Here is a 27,989-nt window from a genome sequence, read left to right on the forward strand (position 1 = left end):
TGCTTAATAAATAATAGTCAAATAAAAATCTGCAGAAAACCACATTAGTAATTGTTGGAGGACAGAGTGGGCTTATTAATTAGCACCCCTTTTGATGCCTATTTACTGACAGTAATATATATCTGGTATGTGTTATTATAGGTCATTACCATAAGGTACTATGAGAATTATATCTAAGTGTAAAATGAAAAATATATAAACAGGATTAACCCATGAACCCAAAACTAGTGTAGGAGAACAAAGAGAAAGATTATTGCATAAAGTCAGAAGAAAGGTTCAAATATGAAAAGGTATAAATGCAATTTTTGATGATGGAGAGGGGGCAAGATTACAGGTTTATAAATGAAGAAGCAATGTGAAAGATACATACTGGGATGTAATGAAGGTACTATATATGCTCAGAAAAATTACCATCTCATGTTAATCCAACAAGAGTATGATAAAGGTACCTCTTAGCATTTTTCCAGGATATCTGCTGCATTCTCCAAAATATTATTTATAAGGAATTGCCCTTAGGGAAGTATATACTACAAATTATCACAGCCCACCTGTAATAAATGTAAAATGTAACAAATCAAAAGGGTTCTGATTCACACTATTGGTTAAGTATCCCTTATTTGGAATTTCTAAATCCAAAATACTCCCAAATCCAACTGTCCACATGGGTGGCTGAGGGAGGTACACCTTTGCTTTCTGATGATTCAGTGTACACAAACTTTGTTTCATGCACAAAATCATTTAAAATATTATGTATAAAATTACCTTCATTCTATATGTATAAGGTGTACACAAAACATAATTGAATTTCATGTTTAGTCTTGGATTCCACCTCCAAGATATCTCATTATGCAAATATTCCAAGAATCCAAAAAAGTCCAAAATCCAAAACACTTCTGGTGCTAACCATTTTAAATAAGAGATGCTCAGTCTGTACTGCAGCTATCAGAAATAGCTGTAAAGGCATGTTTAATTTTCTCTATCATTAGGTAGGACCTCTCAAGATAACCTTTAACATTTAACATGTGAAATCACTTGTACACTCAAACTACTTAGCTCAAGCGATTCAACACTGGAGGAAGAGGGAGGAAAGTTTGTATGTCCCAAATTTCCTGCTCAGCAAGCCATTTTTTTCTCAATTTGTGCAGACACAGGAAGAAAACTGAAAAAAATTAAGTCCACTGTCCCTTAAAAGGTTGGGAAATACACATCTCCCTTTCAAAATATTGGTGTATAATATACTGGGCAGTTCTCTGGAAATTACTGTACATGAATGACACACAGTAGCTATTTTGATTACAGGTTCCTTTCCAAAACCAGTCAGCTCTTAAATGTGCTTATGCAGCATCATAAGGTGCTCTATTTCCCCTTTAGCAGAAACTCCAGCTGCTGTCAGCCAAGCCATGCTTATTAAAAGGGAGTTTAGGCAAGCTAATATAGAGAGCAGAGTGCATTTCCCTTCTAAGGGCCTGGAAGTACTCTGGCGCTCAGTCAGAAGCACTGATAAAAATGATGCCCTCATCAGCAGAGATCAACTGAAGGTCACAAAACCACAGTAGAAAGAAAAAAAAGGAGAACAGCAGCAAAGCAAAATAAGCAATGGTGTAAGCCTGCAAAGACTGGAGGGAGGCATCATGTAGGGAAGAAGGACTGAGAAGCTGTTATTTTTGGGTGAGCAGTCAGTAGGGTAAATTTCCATTTCCTCTAGATACCATCTGGCTAGGTTCAACAAGCACGTCACTCTACGATGACAAATGTTCGGCCATCGGCTGACTGAAAAGAACAGCTGAAGACTAGCTCTAGGCAGACAAGGGAACCATAGGCTAATACAGTGAAGGCGAAAGAAAAGAGAGGATTGCTTGACTAGACATGCCCAGATCAGATTTAGATGTTACCAACTGAATGTGCTAATAATAACACCAAGATCGGATTCTAAACTGGGCTCCTTCCTAAAGAGCATCCCCTCCATGATCAATGAAGGAAGATACAGTCAGCCCTCCTTATCCACGGATCAAGCATCCATGACTTGAAAATATTCCAAATAATAATAATAAAGTATTAATTTCAAATAGCCATTTTTATATAAGGGACTCCATTTTGTTATGCCATTCTATTTAATGGGACTTGAGCATCTATGGATTTTATTATCCCCGTGAGGTCCTGGAACCAAACCCCAGTGGATTCCTTGTCATACAAAAACACAAGCCAATAAACTAGAGATACTTGAGGCTGCAAGTTGCCAGTTCCTTCACATCCCTTCACTTATGATGAGTTCCTTAATATCATTGACTTCTAAGGCATGACAGCATGAGCTGTTGCACCAAAGTGACTAAATAAGACAATTGTATGTCAAAAGAGTGCAGTTCAACTATTATATACTGGTAATTATTCATCTTTATTGATGTTGTGTGCCTTGAAGTCATTCCCGACTTATGGCAACCCTAAGATGACTCTATCATGGGGTATTCTCAGAAAGATTTGTTCAGAGGAGGTTTGCCTTTGCCTTTCCCTGAGGCTGAGAGCATATGACTTGCTCCCAGGGTCACTCAGTGGGTTTCATGGCTGAGCTAGGAATCGAACCCTGTTCTCCAGAGTTGTAGCCCAACACTCAAACCACTATGTGATGCCATCATCTCATTTATATACTATTTCCTTCAAGATACTAAACAATCTTCCCCCACTCCCATTACACTGGTATTCACTTTCTCTACCTTCCATTTTCTTCAAGAGGTAATCAGCATAACAAAACAAGAAGGAAAGAAATCTTGTGAAACTATAGATTTATTTTAGCATGAGATTTTAGCCTTGTCTACACAATGTAAATATAGTCAGCCCTCCGTTTTCATGGGGGATCCATTCCGGACCCCTCCCCCCCAATGAAAACAAACTCGACAATATTCAAGCCCATAGGCATGAATAGTGGTGCATGCTTGCAGGTGCGCACCCCATTATGTCCCCCCTCCGTTTGCCACTCACACATAACCAAGAGCACAAATTCCAAGACTGTGCAAACGGAGGGGCAACTGTACTCCTCATTCTATTTCAATAGAATGTGATCCTTCCACAAGCAATTAGGAAGAATTCCCCAAACCCTGTGGAAAAAGGAATCCTGTTTTTTACCTGGAATAACTGGGAATATCTGCAAGGATGTGCATTATCAAAATGTATCTGTCTGCTTTACATGGATTTGCATGGTTGCTCATTTTCAGCAGAGGGAGGCCAAATGGATACAAATTTGCACAGGAAAGTGAGAACAACTGTCAACAAAATTCACACAATAAACCTGTTAAAAACAAAGAAAATTCTGGCCTCTCACATGGGGTTATTCTAAGAATTATGGGATTTTCATCATATACAAGATGCAATTTTAAAGCAATCAGGCAAGAAATCATCCATTTGCAAATATGCATTCTGTTGTAGCATCATTTCTGTAACACAATTCACGTATCTTATTCTATTAATCTTGAATTGAATTAAATACAATGGATCCTTCCCAACTGCAGGAGTTTGTTTTTGTGATGTTCCCTCCATGGATGGCAAAAAAATGTGACTGCTCAAGCCCCATATTATTCAGAGGTGGTGACGTGTACATGTATATGTGAACAAATGTAGTGTACAAACTACCATTGAATAATACTAAGTGTGGCAACCTGCAGACAGTCAAATCCATGGATCACCAGCCCACCAATATGGAGGGTCCACTAGATAGGCCAAGAAGTGGGTAAAATATGGCTTTGGCACTGTGTGGAGTCTCCTCAAAGCTGTTTTCACTGCCTTTGACCCCTACAGACTCCCTACCATCCCTTTTCTGGAAAATGACTTCCTGGAAGACACTTAAAGCAAAAATTCACCTGCTAAACACCCTGCACTGTTTCACATTTTAAAATATATATATATATATATTTCAAAACCAGAAGTGGACTTCCAGACGCTTCTGGTTTTGTTTTGTGATGGGGGGAGGTATTTTGAGTAGGCCATATGATTCTTGAAGGATGACTTACAGCAAGATCCTAAAATTCATCAATACTAAGGATCCACCCACACAGTAAGTACAGTATCTGTTAGCCATATTTCCCTGCTCCCAGCATGTTTGCACAGCACCAAACACAGATTTCCGCTTTTAGAACAGACTATCAGAGTTGATAATCATGAGAGGAGTCCAGACCATTAACACCTGGATGATACATTTCCAATAAATGCAGACATTTAAATAAGATCCTAGTCTTACCCATCAACCTACACAGGTTCTCTGATAAGAATGTCAAATGTTGTTTTCCAGAGAAAGTCAGTGAACAATAGGTTAAATTTCTAAAAACAATAAAAACAATTAGGATTACAACTTTTAATTAATTGGGTACATTGATTATTTTTTTAAAATGAGGAATGGCAAATGGAAACCACCATTTTAGATGAGGCATTCTCCCTTCCCTCTCACATAAATAGGAATTCCTCTTCCGAAATGTGTCCTACTGAGACAAATACATGCATTAGTTAAAATTGGTTTTAGTAGCATGTGAATTTAATTAATTAATAGATTAAAATTAATTTCCTTCAATCAGAAAAGATTCTTCAGTCAAGCAACAGCTCTAAAAACAATACAGACATATTTCCATTATCAAAGTTTCTGACAAAGAAGCTCCTTTTTACAAAGTATATTTATGCTCCTCCAATCCCCTCTTTTCTCCCTATCCTCTGAACAGTTAAAGGTGTTTTAGCAACATAATCATGGAGAGCATGATGAAGGGCAAGAAAACACAGATTGTCAAGGTTCGGCTGCAGAAGTCACCTTGGGTCCCTTTTTGGGAGAAAGACATCATAAAAATTAAATAAATCAAATAAGTAAGTAGAAAGCAATGCAATAAAGCTTCAGCTGGGAAAGAACAAAGTTTTACTTTCAGTGATCCTGCTGCAGGTATGTGTGCCTGCCTACAACAGGCAAAATAAATAGCAGCTGCTTTCAGAATGCTTTACTGAGTCTCCATCCACAATACAGAAATAATCCACTTTGACACCACTTTAACAGCCACACCTCAATGCTATGGGATCCTCGGAATTGTAGTTTGTTGTGGCACTAGAGCTCTCTGACAGAGAAGGCTACATGTCTCCCAAAACTACAATTTCCAGAATTCCATAGCAGTGAGCCATGAACCAAACCACACTGCAGAAATAATCCAGTTTGAGACAGCTTTAACTGCCCTGCATCAATGCTAGGGAATTCTGGGAACTCTGGGACATTTAACCTTCTCTATCAGAGCAGGGCAATTAAAGTGGTCTCAACCTTGATTATTTCTGCAGTGTGCTTTGGCCCCATGACAATTAAAGTGGTGTCAAACTGGATTATTTCTGCAGCGTGGATGAAGTCTATGTGATCTGCAACCTATCCCTATTCTTTCCATTTTATTTCTGTCTCTGATACCAAATTTTCTACTCAAGACGCAATGCCCAGGATCACATCTAATGCATAACTTTCTATCTAGTCCAAGTGAAACAGTGTCAGAGATACAAACTCTCAAATCATATAATAAACATATATTCGCTCACACTGAAGTTTTTCTTTTTTTATTTTGTTTTGACTTTTTGTTCAACCCAGCTGAAGCACAAGCCTGAGAAAGACTTAAGCCTTTTCATCAGCTATGCCTTTCCACTTATTTGGAGCCCAAAATTCTCCTGTTACCCCAATATTAAGTTTGAAAAAAAGAAACTCTTCCTTATTCCAGCTCTGTCTTTGCTATTGCTGATGATTTGCATAAGGCGATCAATTAAGGATGTTTCTGATACAGAAGGGATTGGAAGGAGTTTAATGTCCTTAATAGGTTTATACCTCAAAGAGAATTAGAAGCTAGAATGCGGCAAAAATTCAAACTGAATTTTGCGGGTACTTTTTGATGCAGGATTAAGGCTTCATCTAATCCACACCGCCTTCTGTGCTTGTTAATTCATTTCCGTTTTAATCACATGTTGAGATTTCTGCAATTGGGATTAGCTCTTATTTTTTTACTCCTCATCTCAAATTTTGCAAAAAATCAGGAAAACTATTTTAAAACACAAAGAAGTCTTCAGTATCAATCCTGGCTGAGTGAACTAAGCAGTCCATACTGTGTGGCTGGTTCACATTCAATGTATTACCACAAAGCCTTAAAATGCACACATTACTTTTAAAATTTATCATGGAGCCCTGGTGGCACAGTGGTTAAATGCCTGTACTGCAGCCATTCACTCAAAACCACAAGGTTGCGAGTTCAAGACCAGCAAAAGGGCCCAAGCTTGACTCAGGCTTGCATCCTTCCGAGGTCGCTAAAATGAGTACCCAGACTGTTGGGGGCAAATTAGCTTACTTGCTAATTAGCTTACTTGCTGTTCACCGCTATGATCTTTGGAATAGCGGTATATAAATAAAACAAATTAATTATTATCATCATTTGGGATGAGGCTTTCCACATTTTATTAGAAAGCAGCCATATGGAACTGTCTAAAGACAGACTCTAAACTATGTCCTCACCAGGTCTTCAAGGCCTCTTCTATATGTTTAACCAGAAATTTCTTTGCAAGAAGACACCTTCATGTCAGTCTGGAGCACTACCCATACATCATTTGAATGTCTGATCACTAATACATTTAAATGATCAACTAGGTAGAACTATATTTCTGTGTGCCAACTCTACCAGTTTCAATGAAAGATGAACTGTCTGCCTTACTTTCACTAATCAACTGTTTCTTCCAGTTTTTCATGTATGAAATGTGTTGTCAGGTCAGCAGGGACCAAAAATTCTTACCAGTGCTTACTGGGCAACCAATCTGTTTTCCCACTATTACAAGAAAGTTAAATGCAGAGCTTGGAAAAACTGCAAGGCTATGACAGCTGAAGGATTCTGAGAACATCGGTCTAGAAATGTAATCCCCCCTACAAGCTCTGGTTATATCATTCTGGCTGAAAGTATCATGTTTCACAAAAACATAAAAAGAGACTGTTTCGTCAGATCAATGGTCTATCCATCCTTCAGCTTGCTTCTCACAATGGTCAACCAGATAGTTCCAGGAAGCCTACAAGTAGAAAGTGAAAGCAAAAGTCCTCTCTTACCATTTCTCCCTGGTTACCTTAGTGGTAGAATTAAAAATATAGCTGTGTAAGTCTGTAGAAACAGTAGGTAGAGATCTTATAATACCTTTGAGACTAACTGAAAGAAAGACGTTGGCTGCATGAGTCTAGGAAAGCTCATGCTGCCAACTTTTTTTCTTTCAGTTAGCCCTAAAGGTGCTACAAGATCTCTCTACTCTCTGATTACCAACATCCACTGGCCTGGAAGTTCCATAGGCATCATGATTAATAGCCAATGAGTCCCCACACCTAATGCTGTATATACTCATGTATAAGTCTCTATTTTTAGTCAAAAAACTGTCCCAAAAACCTCAAATCGACTTATCCATGGGTCAATATAAGTACAGTATGTTAACTCTTATGGAAAAAGGAACCATCTCCTGGTGAAAGGCAAGAATGTAATCTGTCCTGGAAGCACTGCCCCCCCCCCCTACTCTTTCATCCATCCAACCTTTCATGTGAGCACAAACGGTTATGGCTGCTTGAATTTTCTAAGTTCTTTGGCAGGGTTTTCCTTTGCTTCATCCATTAGATCCTTTGTTATGTGCCCCTAACATTTAACCCTGACTTATTCATCAGTCATATCAAAACACTAATTGTGGCACCAAAACCTGCCCTCTACTAATACATGAGGTTGACTTATAATCGAGTAATCACTCAAAAGAGCTTGCCAGTCCATGAGCTTTTCCATAACCCTCTCTCAACAAGAGAAGAGAGGAGGAGGTCTTGCTAAAAAACAAAGCACCTTTCCTTGGCTGCAAACTCCCAGTTTACATAAGGAAGTTAAGAGGAAACACTGAACAACTCTGCTCCTTAGCAGCATTACCTTGAAGTGTAATATTATTTCAGTTCAGTTTATTGGTCTAGGCCAGAGGTTGTTGCTGTTGTTGCGTGCCTTCAAGTTGTTTCTGATTTATGGCAACCCTAAGGGGGACATATCACTGGATTTTCTTGGCAAGATTTGTTCAGAGAAGGTTTGCCTTTGTATTTCTCTGAAATTGAGGGATTGTGCCTTGCCCATGGTGATCCAGTGGGTTCCCGTAACGGAGTGGGAATTTGAACCCTGGTCTCCATAGTCATAGTCCAGCACTCAAACCACTATACCACACTGACTCAAGAGGTGGAAAACCTTTTTCCAGTGAATTACTGCACTGATGTCCTGACTGTGATTGTCTCATTGTGTGCAAAGAATGCTGGATTGGACAGTTTGGTGTTGTGAACCCATAAGGCTTCTCTCATATTGTACCTGCCACGTGGCTATTTAAAGATAAGGCATCTGTGAGTGGGGAAAAAGACCAGTTGAGTCTAGTTCAATGCTGTAAACATATCAGAATAGGCAGGAATTCAGACACAGCATTCAAAGCCCAGTGAATAACTGGACTCCCACACCTACAAACTCTTGCCAATGGCTATGCGGGCTAGGGCTGATGAGATTTTTAGGTCAGAAACATCTGGAGGACCACAACTGCCCCCCCCCCCTTGATAGAGTAATCTAGGAATTTTGTTTTCCATGTGCATTTTTTAAAACTTCACATTCTATCTATCCTTCTTATGAGGAAATTGCTAGTTTTGGTAAGTTGTTATTTTAAAGATGAAACTGGACTCATACAGCCCTCCAGATGTTGCTTGAATTTTACTCACACCTACTTTTGTAAAAACAAACACTAAAAGAGCTACCAGAAAAAGTAATGTAATCAATTCCCCCTTGTCCCCCTCGTATAGTTTTAGAACTAATATAGGGTGAGATGACAATCCATAGGATGGCTGACTATTTTTTAATATTGTCAATCAAATAGTAAAAGCTGTTTCTGCTTTGTTGTGAAACTTCAGCCAGCTTCAAGCTCGCTTGGGGGCATGGTGTTTACATGCACCATGCCTCAAGTCACCCGGAAGTCATGCCAGCGATTACATGCCAGGTGGCTTCCTGGTGACTTGGGGGCATGGTGTTTCTATGCCACATACCCCAGAGGCGTTGAAAAGCCAGCTCCAGCGACAAAGGGATGGCTTTTTTCGCCCAAAATAGGAGTGGATTTCTTCCACTCCTACTTAGGGCGGAAGCTGGATGGATTGAGGCCTCGTGTCTGTTTGCCACAGCCCCAATCTATCCTAAGTGGGGTGCCTCCAAGCTACCCCATCGGGGTCATCTGTTTCACCACTGTATTCCCTTTTTTGAACCAAGAACTCATTATTCAATATTGTAAAATATTGTAAAACTGAGCTCGATGAGTCAATTCTAAGCTAGTTTTACGACATATGAAACATCCTTTTGTGTGATATATGTTGGGGGGAGTTCATTTTCCATGCCTTGAATAGGATTAGCAGGCTTAGAATATTTCCACTTCACCTTTTGGTTTTATAAGAAAATTCTCCAGGTGGTTTCCAAATTATGACAAAATACCAAGAAGCGTGCACAATAGACCATAAAACATCAAGGGAATCTTAAAATTAGATTACTCTCAGACTTTGGCGGTATCATCCCCCCCCCCCCGCCCCAGGCTAATGTTTACATCTCTTTGACCTAAGAATGCCCACAGCCCACCATCCAGAGCCCAACATGAATCCTCAGGTTTCAATTTATGGTTGAGAAAAAGGGGATTGTAGTTGCTTAACAGCTAGAGCTCAACTTACTCTTTTCCCCAAAGCCACCAAAATGGCTGACTAGTTTTGAAATGTGGCCTGGCACTCAGCAGCATAGTTAAGGAAAGGACAGCACAGCAATGTCAGGAAACGTCTGGCAAGCTTTTATGTTGGCACTGCCGCTAGGGTTGCCATTAAAGATTAATTCCTTATTAGTCCAATGACTGAACTGGCTCTGATCCAACTAACTTTCTCTGCGCGCTCTCCAAATGGCTATTTGTGAAGCCCTCCCAATTTCCTTTTTAACACATCTGATCTAAACAGAGGGTTCCAAAAACCCTGATTTTTTTACTTCTTTTTTGTGTTTGGTATTGGCTAGAGAAGATGACGTATTGGGATCACAATGTCCTGGCTCTGCTTTATTATTTCTGGGAAATCTTTCTATCTTTTTCTTTTCTTTTTTGCCTCCTTTCCTGTTTTTCATGTTCCACAGATAAAATAACAGAGAGGCCCAAGTTGCTGTTCACAGTTCTGTGTTGCCTGTAATGCAGGCCACATCCTCTCTCTTCATTGTTGTTTCCCATGACTGAATCTGAACAAAATCCTTAGAATCCCATTTGAGAAACTTTGATCTATGGAATGTGACTCTAAGAAAGGTATGTGGTGAGCTAAATCACTCTTTGCTTTGCCTGCTGTCCTCCCTTGTCCATTTTTTCAATATCCAGGATAAATTCTGAAAAATCAAATCCGGAAAAAGAAGTGAAAAAGGAATGTTTTTGTGAACCAAGCAAAACCCACAGAAACCTAGCTGGGATTTTCCCCCTTTTCCCCACAACTCTTTTAAGTATTTCTCTCTATTTTTAAAAAACTTCTAGTCATCTTGCTATAAGCATTTGTATCGGATTAAGTGGAGGCTAGGTACTTATTACTATCCTTTCATAGTCTGTCATGTTCTTATTTAAAAACTATACATATTTAACTCATTCATCATCTCAGAGGCCTCTTTTTTGTGGTAATGGTACAAATAAAGCCATAACCTCTGAAAATAGGCCAATGTCTTATATCTGTTTTTCCAGTTAAGGTACCTTGTATTTTAGAGTTCTTTCTTTTTTGGTTCTGCCAAGGGTTCCAATGCAAATAAAAGTTGTGATAGGGGATAACACTGTTTTGTTCCTCCATTAACTGTGAATTTAATAGAATCACATCCATTTATCCTCAGAGATGCTTTGGATTACAGTGAGCCCTTGGCATCCACTGAGGTTTGATTCCAGAACCCCGCATGGATCCCAAAATCAGTGGATGCTCAAGTCCCATTACAAACCAGGGCATTGGAAAATGGCATCACATATATTAAAATGAGAAAATAAAAGTTTGCTTTTTGGAATTTGTATTTCTTAAATATTTTGAAATTGTGGATGGTTGAATACATGGATATAGAGGGCTGGATGTACTCATAAAGCTTTTTAACAGTTGAGTAAGAAATTTCATAGCTTTGGGTTTTAATAAGAATTTACCAAACTTCTCAAATTTCTTCAAGCATAAAATGGAAGGAAATTGAGATTTTCTTTAAAAATTGAACATGGTGGAAGAAAGTAAAATTAACAGTTGATCTGTCCCTAATCTGAACCCAGAACACAGTTTTGTCTACACACCTTTCACCATGGACCTTTCAGCTGCTAAACTCCTAAGAACACCAGAATCAGAGAAACCACAACATAGTTCACCTATACAAATGTACACATATACTGTGAGGATACAGTCCTACACTGATGTCCATTTGATTCCAGTAACACTGCTGCACATGTAAATCTGATTCAGACTTGTAAGCAATCATCAATAAATTCGCAACATGAACTAGCAAGCCTATTGACAGGAACCTTGTAAATTCACTAATTCAGTCCATCCTAACAGAAAGCAAAAACCATATAGTCGTGAAGATTTTTTTTCCTTGTCTTCCCTGATCTTGGGACCTAACTCTCTCTACTGTTCTATTTCTTTTCTCAAGACTTTCACTGCCACAAAGAAAGGCTTGAAGGTTCAAATTATTAGCACATGCAAAGAATTATTAGAGCACAGATGGATACAGAGAGAAAGGGAAGAGTATTCTGAGCAATTTCTCAAGGTATTAAAGAAAAGCCTCCAAGGGTTGCAAGCGTTATAACGATTTTTTTAAAAAAATGCTTCTCATCAATAAGTAACTTGTATTTCATCTGCATTTAAAAAATCAAAACACAAAAATTATGCATGCACTTGGGTTAGTCAGAAGAAGGTTGTGAAAATGGCTCTTTACAATACCTAAAAATAGCTTGGTGTTTCTCCTTTTTGGTAAAGCTCCACCAGATGCCCCTGTTACCTTCTGGAAAGAAAGAAAAAGGGGAGAGATAAAACAGAAGAAGAAGAAGAAAAGTTAAAAGTCTAACTCTTGTCACTACATGAAAAAATTACTCTTGTGTGGTTGCAAAAAAAAGAATATAAAATTACCTTGGGTATAAATACTCTAATGTAAAATGTATGCTGTTATACACAGTGGATGGATCTGAAACTTGATTCTATCCCATACTACAAGGTTGTTATAAAGGCAAAGATAAAGTAATAATATCATCATCATTAATCATATTTGACACAGAACAGCTAAGGATATTTTCTATGCCATGTAAAGGCAAGGGAATTCAGGGATTTAACAGATTGTAAGAAGAGGAGACATCAACAGCTGCAGACTCTTTCTTCTTTGCCCAACAAGCTGCACCTGCTAAAACTCTCTTCTCTACCCACCTGTTTTTAAAAGTATCAGAAGCCTTTTCTCCTTGTCTCTAGACCTGTGGTTCTTAACCCTTTTTTGAGGTTACACACCCTTTGGAGTATCTGGTTTTAAAAATGCACTTAAACACAATTTTCAAAGTTAACAAGAAAGAAATTGAAGGGGAAAATATTTTTAGTACCCTATTCACAGACCATGGGACCAAATCTTCAAGTGAGTTTGTTGGACAGAGCTTTTGTTCCAGAAAGGTCACAAAGCACATCTGAATCACAGAATAACTTTCCCCGGTCTGGTGCCTCCATGCTGGCTAGGAATTATGAGAGTTCAATCCAAGACATCTGGAGGGCACCAGGGAAGGGATATTGTCATAGACTTTGTAAACAAACAGTCATTTCTTTACCTCCTAAAATCATAGTACTGCAGTGAAGAAATCTCTAACAAAGAACACTCAGCACTATCACCAAACTTAGTCACTATGATGCTCTGAATGAGGCTATAAAAGTATAAACTAGTATAAAACCAATATTTATTGTTAGTGTTGAAGCCTAACACATGGGCACCAAGTGTGTGAATTTCTCAATACATTGCCTTTTTCAGGCCATCATACTTTATTACTGTAGTTAGGGTGTTCCAAAAGATCAAGAGGTTGAATCTAAACTTGCAGCAAACCTGGACTGAAGGACATTACAACAACAACCATTCAACAGAAAGAGAAAGATCTACACAACCAGGAACAAAACCAGAGCCTACAACAGTCTTCCCCAGCTTGATGCCCCTCAGACAAGAGGCTGGCTACAAGGTTGGCGAGCGCTGGTCTACAATAGCCTGAAACCTCTTGCTAGTTCTCAATAGGGCAGACTCACTGAATCAAGGAGACTTACCAACATATAGACTTACCATTCAACAATTGATTCAGTGGGTTTACTCTACTTTGGGCTAACCAACAGGATTCAAGCCAGTGTATGCCACCAAAATGCTCCACCACCTTTAACAACTAAATCATACATGTTTCTACTTCCATTACTTTATTTAGCCTTTATAGCTATTCAAAGAAGTTCTATTTCAGGTCAGCTCTGTATGTTCTAATTATGTAAAAGCCACTGCCCTTCTAAAGCACTTACACAATTACTTTTTAAAAAACACATTCAATTGGTGGAGCCTCTCAAAATGATAAGCTCCATGTTTACGTAAGTCTCACGTTTTAAAAATCACCTTTTAAACAAGTGCCTTCACACAACTACAAAAAAAAGTCCCTATGATTTTGAAGGTATATCTGGAAACATTTTTTAAATTTATTTATATAATTGAGGGATAAATTCAGTCATTAGTCCCAACGACAGGAGACTTGCTGAATCAATTGAATTTATACAGTATCAGTATTGCCCTTCCAGATTTTCACTGATTCAATGAGTCTGCGATACTTTGCACTAACAACTGGATGTATCCCTAAGGTTACTAGTGAAGATCTCCAAATGACATTTCTGTGGCACATCACCACAACAATTCCTTTCCTCCATTCTTAAAAGAAATAGCAAAGAAGTGTGCTGCCCTGAAGCAAAACTCTAGGTGAAGATGGACAAAGTGTAGTCTTCTCAGCTATATAAAATATAACTCTCATTCACTCTATAAAACATAATTATTAGACAAACGCTGGGAGCTGCATTCTAATAAAATCTGGTGATCTGCACTTTCCTCAACTCTACATATAATTCGAAGGCACTGGACCCCATCTTATCTTGGAAGCTAAACAGAGTGAGACCTGATTATTATTTGGAAGGGGAACCGCCAAGGTATACAAATTGTTGTAGGCTAGATCTCAAAGAAAGGAAATAGCAAACCATCTCTGAGTGCTCCTTGCCTAAGAAAACCCTATAGGGTCACCATAAGCTGACAAGCAACTTGAAGGTGCACAAGCACACAAGAACCATGCCTGCCATTTTCACTTTTCATAGTGCCTACCTAAAGATACTCTGGAGCTGTAACTACCTGGAGCTGTGCTCTGCAGAAACAGAGCACCTGCACTACACAATATTTCTATAATTTTTCCAAAAGAAAGCATTACAATTACTGCCTCTGTCATAAAAATGGGGGAGGGTGCAGGGAGAACTATAAGGCACCACAGGAACAAACAGGTCCCCACTCGCCCCCACTATATATATATATATATATATATATATATATATATATTACAGTTGTTCTTCAGGCATGCTGCTTCCAATACACTATATATATATATATATATATATATATATATATATATATATTACAGTTGTTCTTCAGGCATGCTGCTTCCAATACACAAACCAACCTCAATTAAAAGTTTTTGAAAAGAGAAGAAAAAAAACATCTGTGCCCATCTATGTAACAGCCATCTGGTAAGGAAGAAGGAAAGAAAAGAGGTCCTTTTAAATTTGAATAGGTTGCTCAAGATTCTCCATCAGTCAGTTTCCATGGGGCTGTGCAGACAGTCCAGGACAGCATGACAAAGCCCGTGCTATTCTGGCCCCTGTGCTTATCTGCATCAGTCCTCAGGTTGGCACAGGGACAGGCGTGCATTTACACACCTGTCCCCGCACCTACCTGGGACCCGCTACAACTGCGCACACCTTACCTTGCCATGCTGTCGATGATACTGACAAGCTCCTGTCACCAAGTCGCATGGGGAAATCAGGACTGGGCCTCCTCCTGGCCTGCACCATCTGAACTGGACAATGCGAGGCCAGGGGAAACAGGGGCCTTTGGCTTGTGCAGATAGCCCCCAAGCAAGTAGGTGGGTGGGTGCTTTCTTTTTTCCTGTTTGCAAAAAGACTGCCTGCACTTCTAAAATTCCAGAATAAATGTGGCCAAAACATTATGGTAACACAGGGACACATTTTCTTTGGTGAAATTTGATATGGTCCTCAAAAGCCAGCACAGGTTAAGGAAGCTCAGAATGCACTGCCACAAGATAAACTGTATACAGAACACGTTGGCATGCTGAAGAATAAAGTTATTATCAGTGGCTACATATCACATTTCATGTATGGTTAAAGAAGCATGATGGTACTCAGGCTCAGCTGTAGAAAAACAGTGGGAGAGAGATACTGTTTTCACGTTGTTCCCTGCTCCTAATATTTGGTTGGCTACTGTGGGAAAAGAACGGTGGACTAAATAATCTTTCATCTGATTCATCACAACTCTTCTTATGTTCCATGTTCCAAAGAAGAAAGTAAATAAAATAGGCAAAAGGCCATGTGGATCAGCTTCTGTTATGGCAGTAGTATACGAAGCTTCAAGTTACATAAACTCATCATAAGGCAGATTGGCATCCCAGCAATGGCCAAGCTAGACAGAGAGAGCAAAGCTGATAACCGATGCAAATATTTTTAGTTAATTCAAATTGATGATGGTCTAATCACAAAAACATCTGAAAATTAAAACACACATGCCTATTATCCCACACAGATTGGCTCAGCAGAGATCTTCTTTTCAGGGCTCATTACCAGAGGCTACAGTTTTCCTCAGTTACAGCTCCAAAAGATGGGATTAAATATTTTTGTGATAGACACATTTGATAAATCCATCAAACACACGTGATAAATCCGTATAATTTTACTTAATTCAGTTTTGGAGAACACAATGTTCAGAATCTTTTTGGTACAATGTACAAACATATTTATTCACATGGCTTTACTGGACAGCAGCAGAATATAGAAATCACAGCAGTCAAACCAACTTTGACATTGTATTACTGGAACCATGGTTACATTCATCTCCACAGCCAGAGAGGGTAGAACTCAGTACCTGCTGACATGTAAACAATAAGCCAAATGGATTGGTGTATATCTTGAATCCCCTCCTGCAATGGCCTGTAAAGACTTTCATGAAACAGGAAGAGGCACTGCCAAACTCTACAGCAACATCGTAAATATTTATTCAGGGGACTGGTTGCACTTTCCATCATTACTGCTTTTCTCCATTCAAAGTACTCCCCACCCCACCTCATTTCTACCCTCTGCCAGAACAGTCACAGTGCTATTGTAGCCTGTTCAAAATCAGCACTGGCAGCTCCACATCTCTGAAAAGGATTGACAGCCTTGCTCAATGCAATGTTGTGTTATGCATTTTAGAAGACATGTTTACAGGTTACCTCTATAACAAATATAAACAATGACAAAAAAGAGATTCAAGGATAAGAACCAGACAGCTCCAAGGCTTCCTATCCTCTACTGCTCTGATGAGGTCTTGTAAATTCTTGCCCACATCTTCCTCAATTGAGTCCTCTCTTTCTATTTCCCTCTACCTTTCCTAGCATTATTGTCTTTTCTAGCGATCTGTGTCTTCTCATGATGTGACCAAAGTATGACAGCCTCAATTTAGCCATCTTGGCTTCCAAGGTGATTTCTAACTTGATCTGTTTAGGACCCATGGGTTGTCTTTTTGTCTGTCTATGGTACCCTCAGCACTCTTCCCCAGTACCACACACATATATTCTTAAGTCTTTGTCTGATTTCCTGACTGCAGTCCCCGGTCTGGCCAATGTTTGATCCCAGGTATGAAAATTCTTTTACTAGAATCACAGAATCATAGAGTTGGCCATCCAGTCCAACACCCTGCCATGCAGGAACTCACAATGAAAGCACCCCCAATAGATGGCCATCCAGCCTCTGTTTAAAAACCTCCAAAGATGGAGACTCCGCCATACTCCAAGGAAGTGTGTTCCACTGTCAAAATAGTTCTTGCTGTCAGGATGTTCTTCCTAATGTTGGGGTGGAATCTCTTTTACTTTAGTTTGAATCCACTGCTCCAGGTCCTAGTCTCCAGAGCACTAGAAAACAAGCCTGCTCCATCCTCAATATGACATCTGCTCAAATGTTTTAAAAGGGCTATCATATCACCTCTTAACCTTCTCTTCTCCAGGCTAAACATACCCATAATATTTCATTATTTTTGTTTTCTTTATGTTCAACACTAAGCCTGCCTTTGCACTTTCCTTTCTGATCTTCCTTAGGTGTTCTAGGTCTGTGATGTTTTCTGCTAGTAGTATGGTGCTGTCCGCACATCATAAATATTAACATTCTATTTTAATGTTCACTTTTGTATGTTTTTAATTGTATTATTTTACATTGTGAGCTAGTTTGAGTTCCAACTTTAGAAATAAGTGGGATATAAAAATATAACAACAACAACAACAACAACACTGCTCAATGTTTCCAACAGCAACAGTGTCATAGGCCAGCTATCCTCAAGGATTTTGGTGCAAACTGATCAGAAAGCTGTCACAGTGCTGGCTCCACAGGAAAAGAAAACACAGCACAGTGATAACCACATACACCTATGCTCATTTACATTTAACCTGTGCTACCAAAACCTTTGTAACCAAGAGAAAAAGTCTTGCCTTTTAAAAAAATGATTTGGAAAGGAATACATGAAAGCAATACTGCAACAACAGAAGCAATTTTATGACTACCAGGAAGAAAATGGATAGATGTGCAGGTGTAATTCAGCACTTAGCTGTATATCCAAGGGTAATTATTATTCAAAAAGTTATGCAAGCAAGAAAATTAGTGGCTGAAAACAATGTTCAAGTCCCACAATCAGCACAATTGACAATAAACTGTTGTCTACCACATCCTAAACTGTGCCTACAATGTGTCCATATGTTGTCTATAGGAAATTTCTCCAAGCTGATGTCCTCCAGACATTTTGGCCTGTTACAGACTGCCAAAATAAAGCTGCTTCGGGTCTCTTTGGAGGTATGCTGTTTAAATGATGCATGCATCCTAAGAATCCGGAAGCCGCACCAAAGCTGCACTCCAGTGCTTAGGAATGGAGTGTGGCTTTGGCGCAACCTCCGGACTCTTAGGACCCATGCTTCATTTAAATAGCATACCTCCAAAGAGACCTGAAGCAGCTTTATTTGGGAAGTCTGTAACAGGCCTTTGGATAACTCCCAGCATACTTGATGAATGGCCATGCCAGTTGAGGTTTATGGGAGTTGTAATCCAAAAGATGTGGAAGGTACGAGCTTAGGAAAGGCTGATCTGTATAATATATGCAGCTACTACTGTATAAATTAAATATTGTAAGCAAAAGTTATTTATTTCTTATCATGCAATATCTGTGTGAGGCAACTGGGACTTATTGTGAGCAATTATGTCATACCAGAAGCAGAAAGTATGCATGTATCTACAGTACACAGTCCTAGTAGTTTGTCTGATTCCACCTTAACCATCATGGCTCCATCCTAAGGAATCCTCTGATTAGTAGTTTGGTGAGGTATTTAAATTCTTTGCTAGAGAGCTCTTGTCCAGTCCTCTAAATTACAGCAGTAGAGCTATAGCAGAGAATACAGAGTACCCCACCAAACTATATATCCCAGGATTCCATGGGATGGAGCTATAAAGTGGCATCAGGCTGCTATAAAGGAGTAGCAGAGATATGTTCTATGGCTCTGCTCCCCAAGGAAGGCTGCCATTCTGGCCCAGGTTGGAACTCCTCCTTGTCATGTTATACCAAGGGTGGTCAATGGACTCAAGAATCATCACAGAAAGACTAGGAAATGTGCAGAACGCAAACCCCAGAGCAGAAGGAGGACAGGGTTTTCCCCATTCGTCAATGGTAACAGCCATGGAGCTATATAAAATAATAATAGTAGTAGTAATAGTAATAATAATAATGGAAACTGCAACTGGACCTGTTTATCCCGGATTGGCCTTTTTAGTCACCAACGCGCTTGTACAAAGCACGGGATGACTCCTTCCTGAATCTTCGTTCGCGAAGCAAAGCCAGAGAGAATGGAAACGTAAACAGTCAGGACTCAGTACTGAACAATCTCCTTGCTGCCTCTGCAAGGCAACAGGAAGAAACAAACAAAAGACAGCTGTCTCCAACTGGCACAGGTGGAGAAATGAAAGTGAACAGGTGGGCATGTCTATCCACCTTTGGGAGCAAGGGCAGGGAAGTTACCACCAGTCACCTAAAGCAGCATTATCTAAACCGCAAAACCATGGATGTAATTCTTACTTTTGGTTATGGTTTTCCTACAAATTCTTAATAAATCTGGAGAAACAGCAGGAGATATGCACAGAATGATGGAACAAAGAGCAAGATGATATTGAGTAGCTAAACAGAGGCCCCAGGACAAGGAGTTAGGATCTTGCTGTTCTGTTAACCAAGCAAAGATGAAAAGGTATTTATAGGCAGGAATTTTTATACAGCCCAGCCTATCCAGGGATCTCTTACTCTCCAGCTCCTGAAAATAATATAAATGTAAATGTTAGAGATGTAAAATTTCTGGAAGTTTTCAAATCATGGAGTGAGGGGGGGGGGGTTCAGGTGGGTTGGAAAATAGAGCATTTTTTTTGGGGGGGGAACGAAAAATGCAACATTAGCATATCAAAATTCAGTTTGTCTCTTTATGCATAACTTGGTTTGGCTTAAAAGTATAAATGTTGGTATACTGAAAGTACAGTTTATATTGGGGTTTTTTTGTTTGTTTGTTTTATTTCTTACAAGTGACACCACAAGGTCCTGGGTTGTTGTTGTGTGCCTTCAAGTCGCTTCTAACTTATGTGAACCCTAAGCCGAATCTATCATGGAGTTTTCTTGTCAAGTTTCTTCAGAGGGAGTTTGCCATTGTCATCTTCTGAGGCTGAGAGAGTAAAATTTGCCCAAGGTCACCCAGTGGGTTTACATGGCTGAGTCGGGCCCATAAGGAATCCCTTTCGTTTTGCCAGTTTATGAGAATCAAGGGAAAAACAGTAAGAATAGAAAAAAATATCAACATCAGAAAAGCAAATACTATTATTTTGGCTCTTGTGGTCCTCCATAGTGTCACGCAGATCCAGATACACCTCCGTTAATGAAGTCGATTTGTTCCTGGGCATTACTTCTTTAACAGAAAATTTGGTTATCAGGCACAGAAATTACATGAAATGAGTAGGGCTAGGTTCTTACACCCCCCAAAAAGAAGAGCAGTTCAATATGTTTCAGCAAACTTTGTATCCAAAGCTAACAATATTCATATGTGAAAAACACAAGCAGGTCAGGTTGAATATGTGTATAGGTATATTCATTCATTCATAAACCATAGCCTGTAAACTTCCTTTTTTTGGACTATACCATGGATAACACTGGCCATGCTATCTGGCAATTCTGGGAACTGTACTCCAAAAAATAATTCTTCCAAGCTCTGATCCATATAGTACTCAAAATGATCCAGACTTCTCTGCACCTCTGGCCAGAATAATATTTGTGAGTCCTTTGCCTGTGATATTGCTCAGCCCCACAGAAAGCAAGCATACCCCATTTCCGGGGTTCACCCCATGTATTCATAAGCATATTGCATTAAGCATGATATTTGGTAACTGGGTACCTGAGACTCTTGACTTTTAAGAAAAGTAACCAGCCATTATGGTAGGAAGGGCACTCTTGAAAACAGTGGAAAGTGGCTTATGAACTCTCAAAAACCAAAGGGGAGCAGAGCAGGATTTTCACTATTCACAGGCAAGGTTTCTAAGCACCCCCTGGCAACACTTACAGGAAATTAAGCAAAACAAAGCCACCAACCAACTCCCCAGACAAGACAATGTTTAACAAAAGTGTCAGAGGAAACCCTTGCTGTGGATGTGGTATATGCCCTCTAGCCTGACAGTCTAGCCCTGATAAATTTAGCAATTGCAATTCTCTGCAAGATGGCATGGCCATAAGCCCACAAAAAGGAAATTAAGATTTCTCAAGTGGCCAGGCATTCTTCTTCTATTTTTATCTGTCATGGCTAGTAACCTCAAATGACTAGCTACTCCTATATGAACATGTCCATTAATTGTTTTAAAAGTCATTTTATCTTAATAAATGGCATCCATCACAACACTGAAAAAAATAACATTAGCTCTGCATGGCAGAAAGTAACTTCACCATAGCCATAGCATGAGACTTAAACCACAAAGACAAACAAAATATTATCAGGTCAGGAAACAGCAAAATGAAAATCAGAATAGAATGGGCAAAAAAGCAAAGTTCTATGCAAATACTGTAAATGGAGTCACAAGAAAGTAAGTAAATCTATCGCCAGTTCAAATGAGTTCCCATTGATAACTGTCTATCCATAATAAACCTCTTCCATGTCTAACACTCTTCCAAAGAACTTTTGCATGTCTGCTATGGAACCCCTGCAGGGAATTCTGGGAAATATTATAGGGAACATAACACAGAAAGTGCTGGCTACGTTTACCAAGTCCCCATATTATTTCACATGAACTTAGGAAGCGTCCTACAAAGCATCCAGCACTCCACGTTAATGATGTGTGACAGAAGACAACTAGTAGTAAGTGGACATCCTATCTTTCAGGAAAACTGAGGCGCTTTACAGACTGCCCATTTGGGGCGGCCTGTAGGAGCTGCTTTTCCCTCCGGATCGGGGCCTCAGCTTCCAGAGCGGCAGCCTCCGAGGCCCCAATCCGCCTCTTTCCAGGCCACAGGGAAGCGGCAAAAGGCCGCTTCCCCGCGGCCTGGAAAGGTGTGTCCTTGGGGCTTCATGCCCCAAGGACACCCAGTGGTGGTGGGGAGGAGGAGAAAGGGGCCACTTGGCCCCTTTCTCCCTTGCGTTGTTGGCGCAGCCGTCTAAAGGCTGCGCCAGCAACGCAAATCGCTGAAGGAGCTCCATTTCAGAGCTCCTTCTCATGCCACAGAAAGGGTGGTCTATGCGCCCTCGTGAGGCGTGATGACATCACGTTGTTTGGAGGCGGCGTGTTCGTGACGTCGTAATGGCGGTGTGGAATGGGCGCTGCCATTTTGTATGTCCTGGGGACGTACTAGGGTTAGGTGCGTGCGTAAGGCACGCACTTTGCCTAACCCTAGTATGTCCCCAGGACGTACTTTACGCCTGTCTATAACAGGCCTCACTCATTATCACTGGAACTCTAAATAGCTTGAAAGGCAGGAACACAATTTGAAAATGCATATGATAGATGTGTTAAAAAAGCAAAACACCGAAGCAAATTTTCATCTTTCAAGCCGCTAAATCTCTCCTGCTTTCCTCACAACCTTGCTACTGTTTGCCACACACTTTCTGTGACAACAAAACCAAGGTCACTGAGAGGACATTTGCATCACACAACGTATGAATAAAGGAATTCCTCTGACAAAGTTTTCCAAAAGGCATACCTGAGCCACAAAACATACATTTTTAAGACAAGTTTTTGTTCTTATGTAGAAGAAAATCACATTTGATGCAGCCCCTCTCTTCAATAGTACTTACCTCCTTCATGTGCCGTTTCAAATGCATGTACACACACTGCCCTGTCTTCCGATAATGCCTTTCTACATGTTCCCTTCCAAATCCCAGGAAAGTGTTCATGCAGACATAAATGCCTCCTTCAGAATCCTGGGAAAAACAACACAAAAAGGACAGTTACAATAGGAAATCTCTAGGATGAATCCTCTAGGATGGCACAATAGGCCTGTTGTTGATGATGATGTTGCTGTTGTGTGCCTTCAAGCCATGTCCAAGTTATATGGCAATCCTAAGGAGAATCTATTATGGGTTTTCTTGGTCAGATTTGTTTTTTGGTTTTTTTTGGGGGGGTGGTGATGGGGGGGCTGCCACTGCCTTTCTCTGAGGCTAAGATTGTGTGACTTGCCCAAGGTGGAACAGTGGATTTTTGTGGCCCAGCAGGGATTCAAACCCTGGACTCCCAGAGCCCAATGCTCAAAGCACTAGATCACGTCAGCTCTTACAAACTGCCTTTACAAATTGATCAACATATAAGTAACACAATTTGCTATATTGGATGTGATCCCCAATTTACAGGCCCCTCACTTCAGGAATAAAATTCTGCAGAAGCCCATTTTGATGTCCTCAAACCATATTGCTATTATTTTATAATCTATCAATGTCCTAGTGTTTTTCTACTCTTCTGTGAACCATGTTTTGTGTTTGTTGGATCTTTGTAACTTGTTAATTATATGTCTGCTGTACTGACTAACAAACAGCACAAAAATTATTTGATGGCAGAAAAAGACTAGGTCATATGGAACAGTTGTTTCCTTGGCATCACAACAATTATGTTGTGATATTCCTATCTGATCCTTTTAAGTATGGCCATTGCTGTGAGTTTCTTTGGAAGCATCACTGAGAACTTTCTTGAATGTTGTGAGTGGCAGAGATGGCACACCTTTTTCCACACTTAACTGACTGAGATGATGTGTGTGGGCATGTATGAATGTTTGGAACTAATTTCCAGCAACATATTTCTTGTACTTAATTTGTTTTATCACTAAGATACATCATAGGCTGCGTCCGCAGGGCAAAAATAATCCAGGTTGACACCCCTTTAGCTGCCATTGATCCATCCTGTAGAAACTTTGGAATTGGAATTTGTTGTAGCCCAAGAGTTCTCTGACAGAAAAGGCAACATATCTCCCAAAATTCGATAGCACAGAGCCATGGCAGTTGAAGTGGTGTCAACATGGATTATCTCTGTACTGCCAATGCAGCCTAAATTAGATTGCAATTTAAGAAGGATTAATTTCACTCTGATTGAGGTGTAACTGCAGTTCTTAGTTACTTTATAGTTATAGAACTACAGTCTCACTAAATGTGGAGGACTATCACATGGTTTAAAAACTGTCTCATGTTGCTGCCTCATGCCCTGTTGTGGGTGCTGAAGTGACAACAAAGTATACAAGAAGAGGGTATATTTTGTACAACACACCTTCCAACAGAAGGGTAACAGAGGAAGTAGTGAAATTCTTTGTACTAGCTGCTAAAACTCATAAAGCTATCCTACAAACTTTGTAGTAATTCAGGCTCTTTTTGGCATGAAGTAGTGGACATTTAACTATATGTAAATGAGAATGATGATAAACAGCCAATGAACTAATAGGGGTACAATTTTGAAGGAACTTAGGGTCCCATTAGATGATATGTATATTCTAGATATGTAACAGATACACATTACTAAAATTCATGTAAGTAATAACGTTTTTACAATGCATCTTAATTGATTTGTTTTATGATTTCTTACCCACAATAAAGGAGGAGGAGGAGGAGGAGGAGAATATAGTATATACCTAAGGCATCTAGCATTCAGAGGGGGATTTAAAGAAGCAAAAAATAACTACGGTATTTTACTTACTTTTGAGAAATGGTAAAATGTAGTGTTGCTTTTTAAGAAGGTACCTATAACAGTAAATTAATTATTTTTTAAAAGTAACATTTCAGAGGGCAAGAGTATGAAACAATCTGCATTTCGCTTGGAAATAACAGTTGTGTTACATCTGAACCTGACTCCCGATTTCTCACTTCCAAAAAACAGCATGACAAGCCAGGAATTGTACCCAACATAAAGTAAATGCCTTTTCTTATTTGTGAATTGCTAGTTGCTGAAGATACTCCCGCAGAGGAAGCAATGGGGCAGCATGCAGCAAAACACTTGTCAACATTGTGACAGGATTCTTCAGAATCCTAGTGTGTTATTTTTGTCAGAATACAACCAAAGAACTGAGAATTAGAAAGTAAAAGAATCTGAGTAGATTTGCTCCTGTAGAATGAGTAAACTATGGTCCTTCGCCTTGGCTCATCCTTACATCTTTTGTAAATAAACTCGTATATTACAGAAACTTTTTAAGATGCCAGGGATTCCTCTTTCCAAAAGCCAGGTCAGGAAGCATTTGCCCTTCTGAAATCTCACAGCAAGGTGCATGTAAGCAATAGGAAGGCCAAACACATAACAAGTTGCATGTGTGTGCTGCTAATTGGGAGGGGGGTCATTTGCATTGATATGCATTAACTTCACATTCATGTGCATAAACTTCCTGTAGGACATCATCCATCTTTAAAATAATGGCCTATACTGAGGAGGACACAGAGTATAGCCCTATAGGGCTCCACAGAGTTCCCAGGGCAGAATCTGAAAAAAATAATAAAGTGAGGTCCCCCCTCATATTTAGCAGCTTCCAGAAGCATCACATGTTACAGGGAGAGGTGTCACAGCTCACATCCCTCAAACCCAAAAACAATTCCAGAAGTGGAAGTCTGATTATATCCAGTTTTGATCTTAGTCTTTCTTGGTCCTCATTTTCTTTGAAAGCATTGTCAGGTCTCCTACCATCCACAGCAGGCGCTGGAAGGGATGCAAATATTCACTAATTTCATTCCCACATATAGAATATATTATTTTAGCAGTTTCTTCCTTGCTGTGTGAGAATACAAGGGCATCTGTACTATTTTAAAACACTATGTGCACCTTAAAAGTTTTGCACTTTGCACTTAAAAAACCCAAAAACCAATTGAACAGAAAATTGTTTACAGCCAAAAAGCAGTAATTTTGTGCAGAAAATGTATTTTCTATGCAGGAATAATGTGTATTTTTTGCATAAACAAATCTTGTCAGAGAAGCTATGAGTAATCTTATGGTTGTTCTTTTCCTTAGTGTGATGTTTTGAGCGTCAGGATACTATCTTTTGTTTGAGTATTCCTTACATTCCTAAGTGATACAGACAAATTTTACCTTCAGCCCCTTTAAAGTTGCCTATCCTTGGTTTATACTCTTTTGTCAAGAACCAGCTGGTCTTTGGGATGTATCCAATTCAGTGCTTGGGGAGAAAAATGGTTCATATTATGCCCTGTAATGCATGGGGTATTTATATACTTACTTCATTGAACTACAGCTATCGCTGATCAAGATGACTGGGTGATTTGGGGAGGTGTTGTCCAAAAAACTAACTTTTTTCTGACTCTGGCCCAATCCCATCATCCCAGCAAGAGTCAGTACGCTATTGATCCAAGCAAGTAAAGATACACCAAGAACCCACCGATTCATCAGTTTTATGCCTGTTTATTGCAGTAAGTTGGGACATTTAATACTTGAGAAAATGTTATGACCAAAGGGATCAGCCTCAGTCTAATTAAATCAAGCAGAAATCTGGTCACAACAAAGTGCCAGAAAATGTAAGGCTATTAGACAATAGAAACAATTGGCACTTTCCCAAAATAAGCTATTAAAGGAGTACTTTACTTGAGTGGTGAAAAAGCCTATTAGCAACATCTATGGCTATTACAGACCCACAAGCTACATCAGTGCCAAGTTCCATATATTTCAGAAATAAACGTCTCTTTCCAATGTACAGCAATGGGGAAAGGGGCTAATAAAAAAGAAGAGTCAACATTTTTAATGCAGGTTGCACATACAAGCTGAAGTAGATGTGAGAAAAACTTGTGAGAAATAACATTTTCCCCATTCCTAAGCAGTCTGATATTTGGAGTGCCACACAATTTCCAGCCATGGGCTATGCAAAGGAGCATGTCAAGCAGATATTTTGGACTGCAGTATTCATGATCCCATACCCCTATGCTGGATGGGGCTCCTGGGAATCAAAGTCCAATACACTCAAAAGATCAAGTTATACAGGGACACAAGTGAGATAGGACTGAACTAGTTCTTCACCCAGCAAAATGAAGTCACTCAGGACATGTGAAGATTTCATTGCCAAAGATGCCTCTGGGTTCATGATTTTAACTGATGGGGATGAGGGTTCAAATCCCCACTCCCCACTTAACCATGGAAACCTTAGTAAAGTGCACTCTCTAAATCTTGCTGCTTGTCACAATACATAAATGTACAGATATTCTCCGCACCACACCACTCTGGAAAATGACTGTATATCCACAGATTTAGTCCAAATTAAGCGAACGGGGGGGGGGGGGGATCAGAGGAAATTTTTCTAGCATGCTAAAAGTAGTAACTTCCTCTAGAGTCTAGTTGGTCTACCTTAAGTAGTTAAACCTCTAACATTGTTTTGGAATTTTCTTTAGCTTTTCTAATCAGTGCAGCTCTCTCTTCTAAGAAAACTGATAGGTGACACTTGAGATCTGAAGTGTGTGAGTTTTAAAAATAACCCGTCTGCCAAAAAGAGATGACAACAGCCAGGCAGCTGAGTCACTTTTGAATCCCGTATAGATTCTTGATCAAAATGGAAAACAAAGGGGGAAAGTGGGGATTCACTATCTAAAACTTCAAATATATACTTGACACATAATATGAAAATATTTTTTCTGATGAAAGTGCTGGGCAAAAGTACAGGGTATCTTTTTTTAATTCCAATTTATGATATCATGTTTGACTTTGTCACAAAGCCATCTTTAATTTACTTACACAGCTGCATACCATCTTTCTTCCAGGGATCCCAAGGATATTAACAGTGCTGACCCCAGACACTTTGCTGTCTGAAGCAAATAACAACAAGATGGCACCCTGCCTGTTTTCAAGTACAGAAGCAAACTGGATTAGTAACTGAATCTTTGGCAGTGCCCTCTGTTGCCTCTGAGGGCAACATTGGGACACATACCGCTCTCTCCTCCATAGAAGAGAGAAACCAAGAGAAAAACTGCCTTACTCTGCCTAATGATATAAAGTATCATTTCACAATATAAAACAGTTTGCAATCTAATAGATACAATTTTAAAATGAAGAATAGACAGAGAAGGAGGAAGAAAATTAGCTATCTTGGATACAAAGGTTGCATCTGCACTGAAGAATTAATGCAGTGTGATACTGCTTCAACTGCCATGGGTCAGTG

At 39.6% G+C, this 27,989-nt stretch overlaps 1 protein-coding gene across 1 annotated transcript in view; it reads right to left on the reverse strand.

Moving 5' to 3' along the window:
- Nucleotides 1-27,989, reverse strand: part of LOC149317985 (ubiquitin carboxyl-terminal hydrolase 13-like) — a 98,570-nt gene that overhangs the window by 57,691 nt on the left and 12,890 nt on the right. Inside the window, 2 exon segments of the mRNA XM_089513262.1 lie at nt 11,966-12,026; nt 22,669-22,794. Coding sequence (XP_089369388.1) covers nt 11,966-12,026; nt 22,669-22,794 — 187 coding nt within the window.

Source organism: Sceloporus occidentalis, unplaced genomic scaffold, assembly GCF_023333645.1.
Source record: "Sceloporus occidentalis isolate IW3139 unplaced genomic scaffold, rSceOcc1.0.p SCAF_2, whole genome shotgun sequence".
Classification (NCBI taxonomy): domain Eukaryota; kingdom Metazoa; phylum Chordata; class Lepidosauria; order Squamata; family Phrynosomatidae; genus Sceloporus; species Sceloporus occidentalis.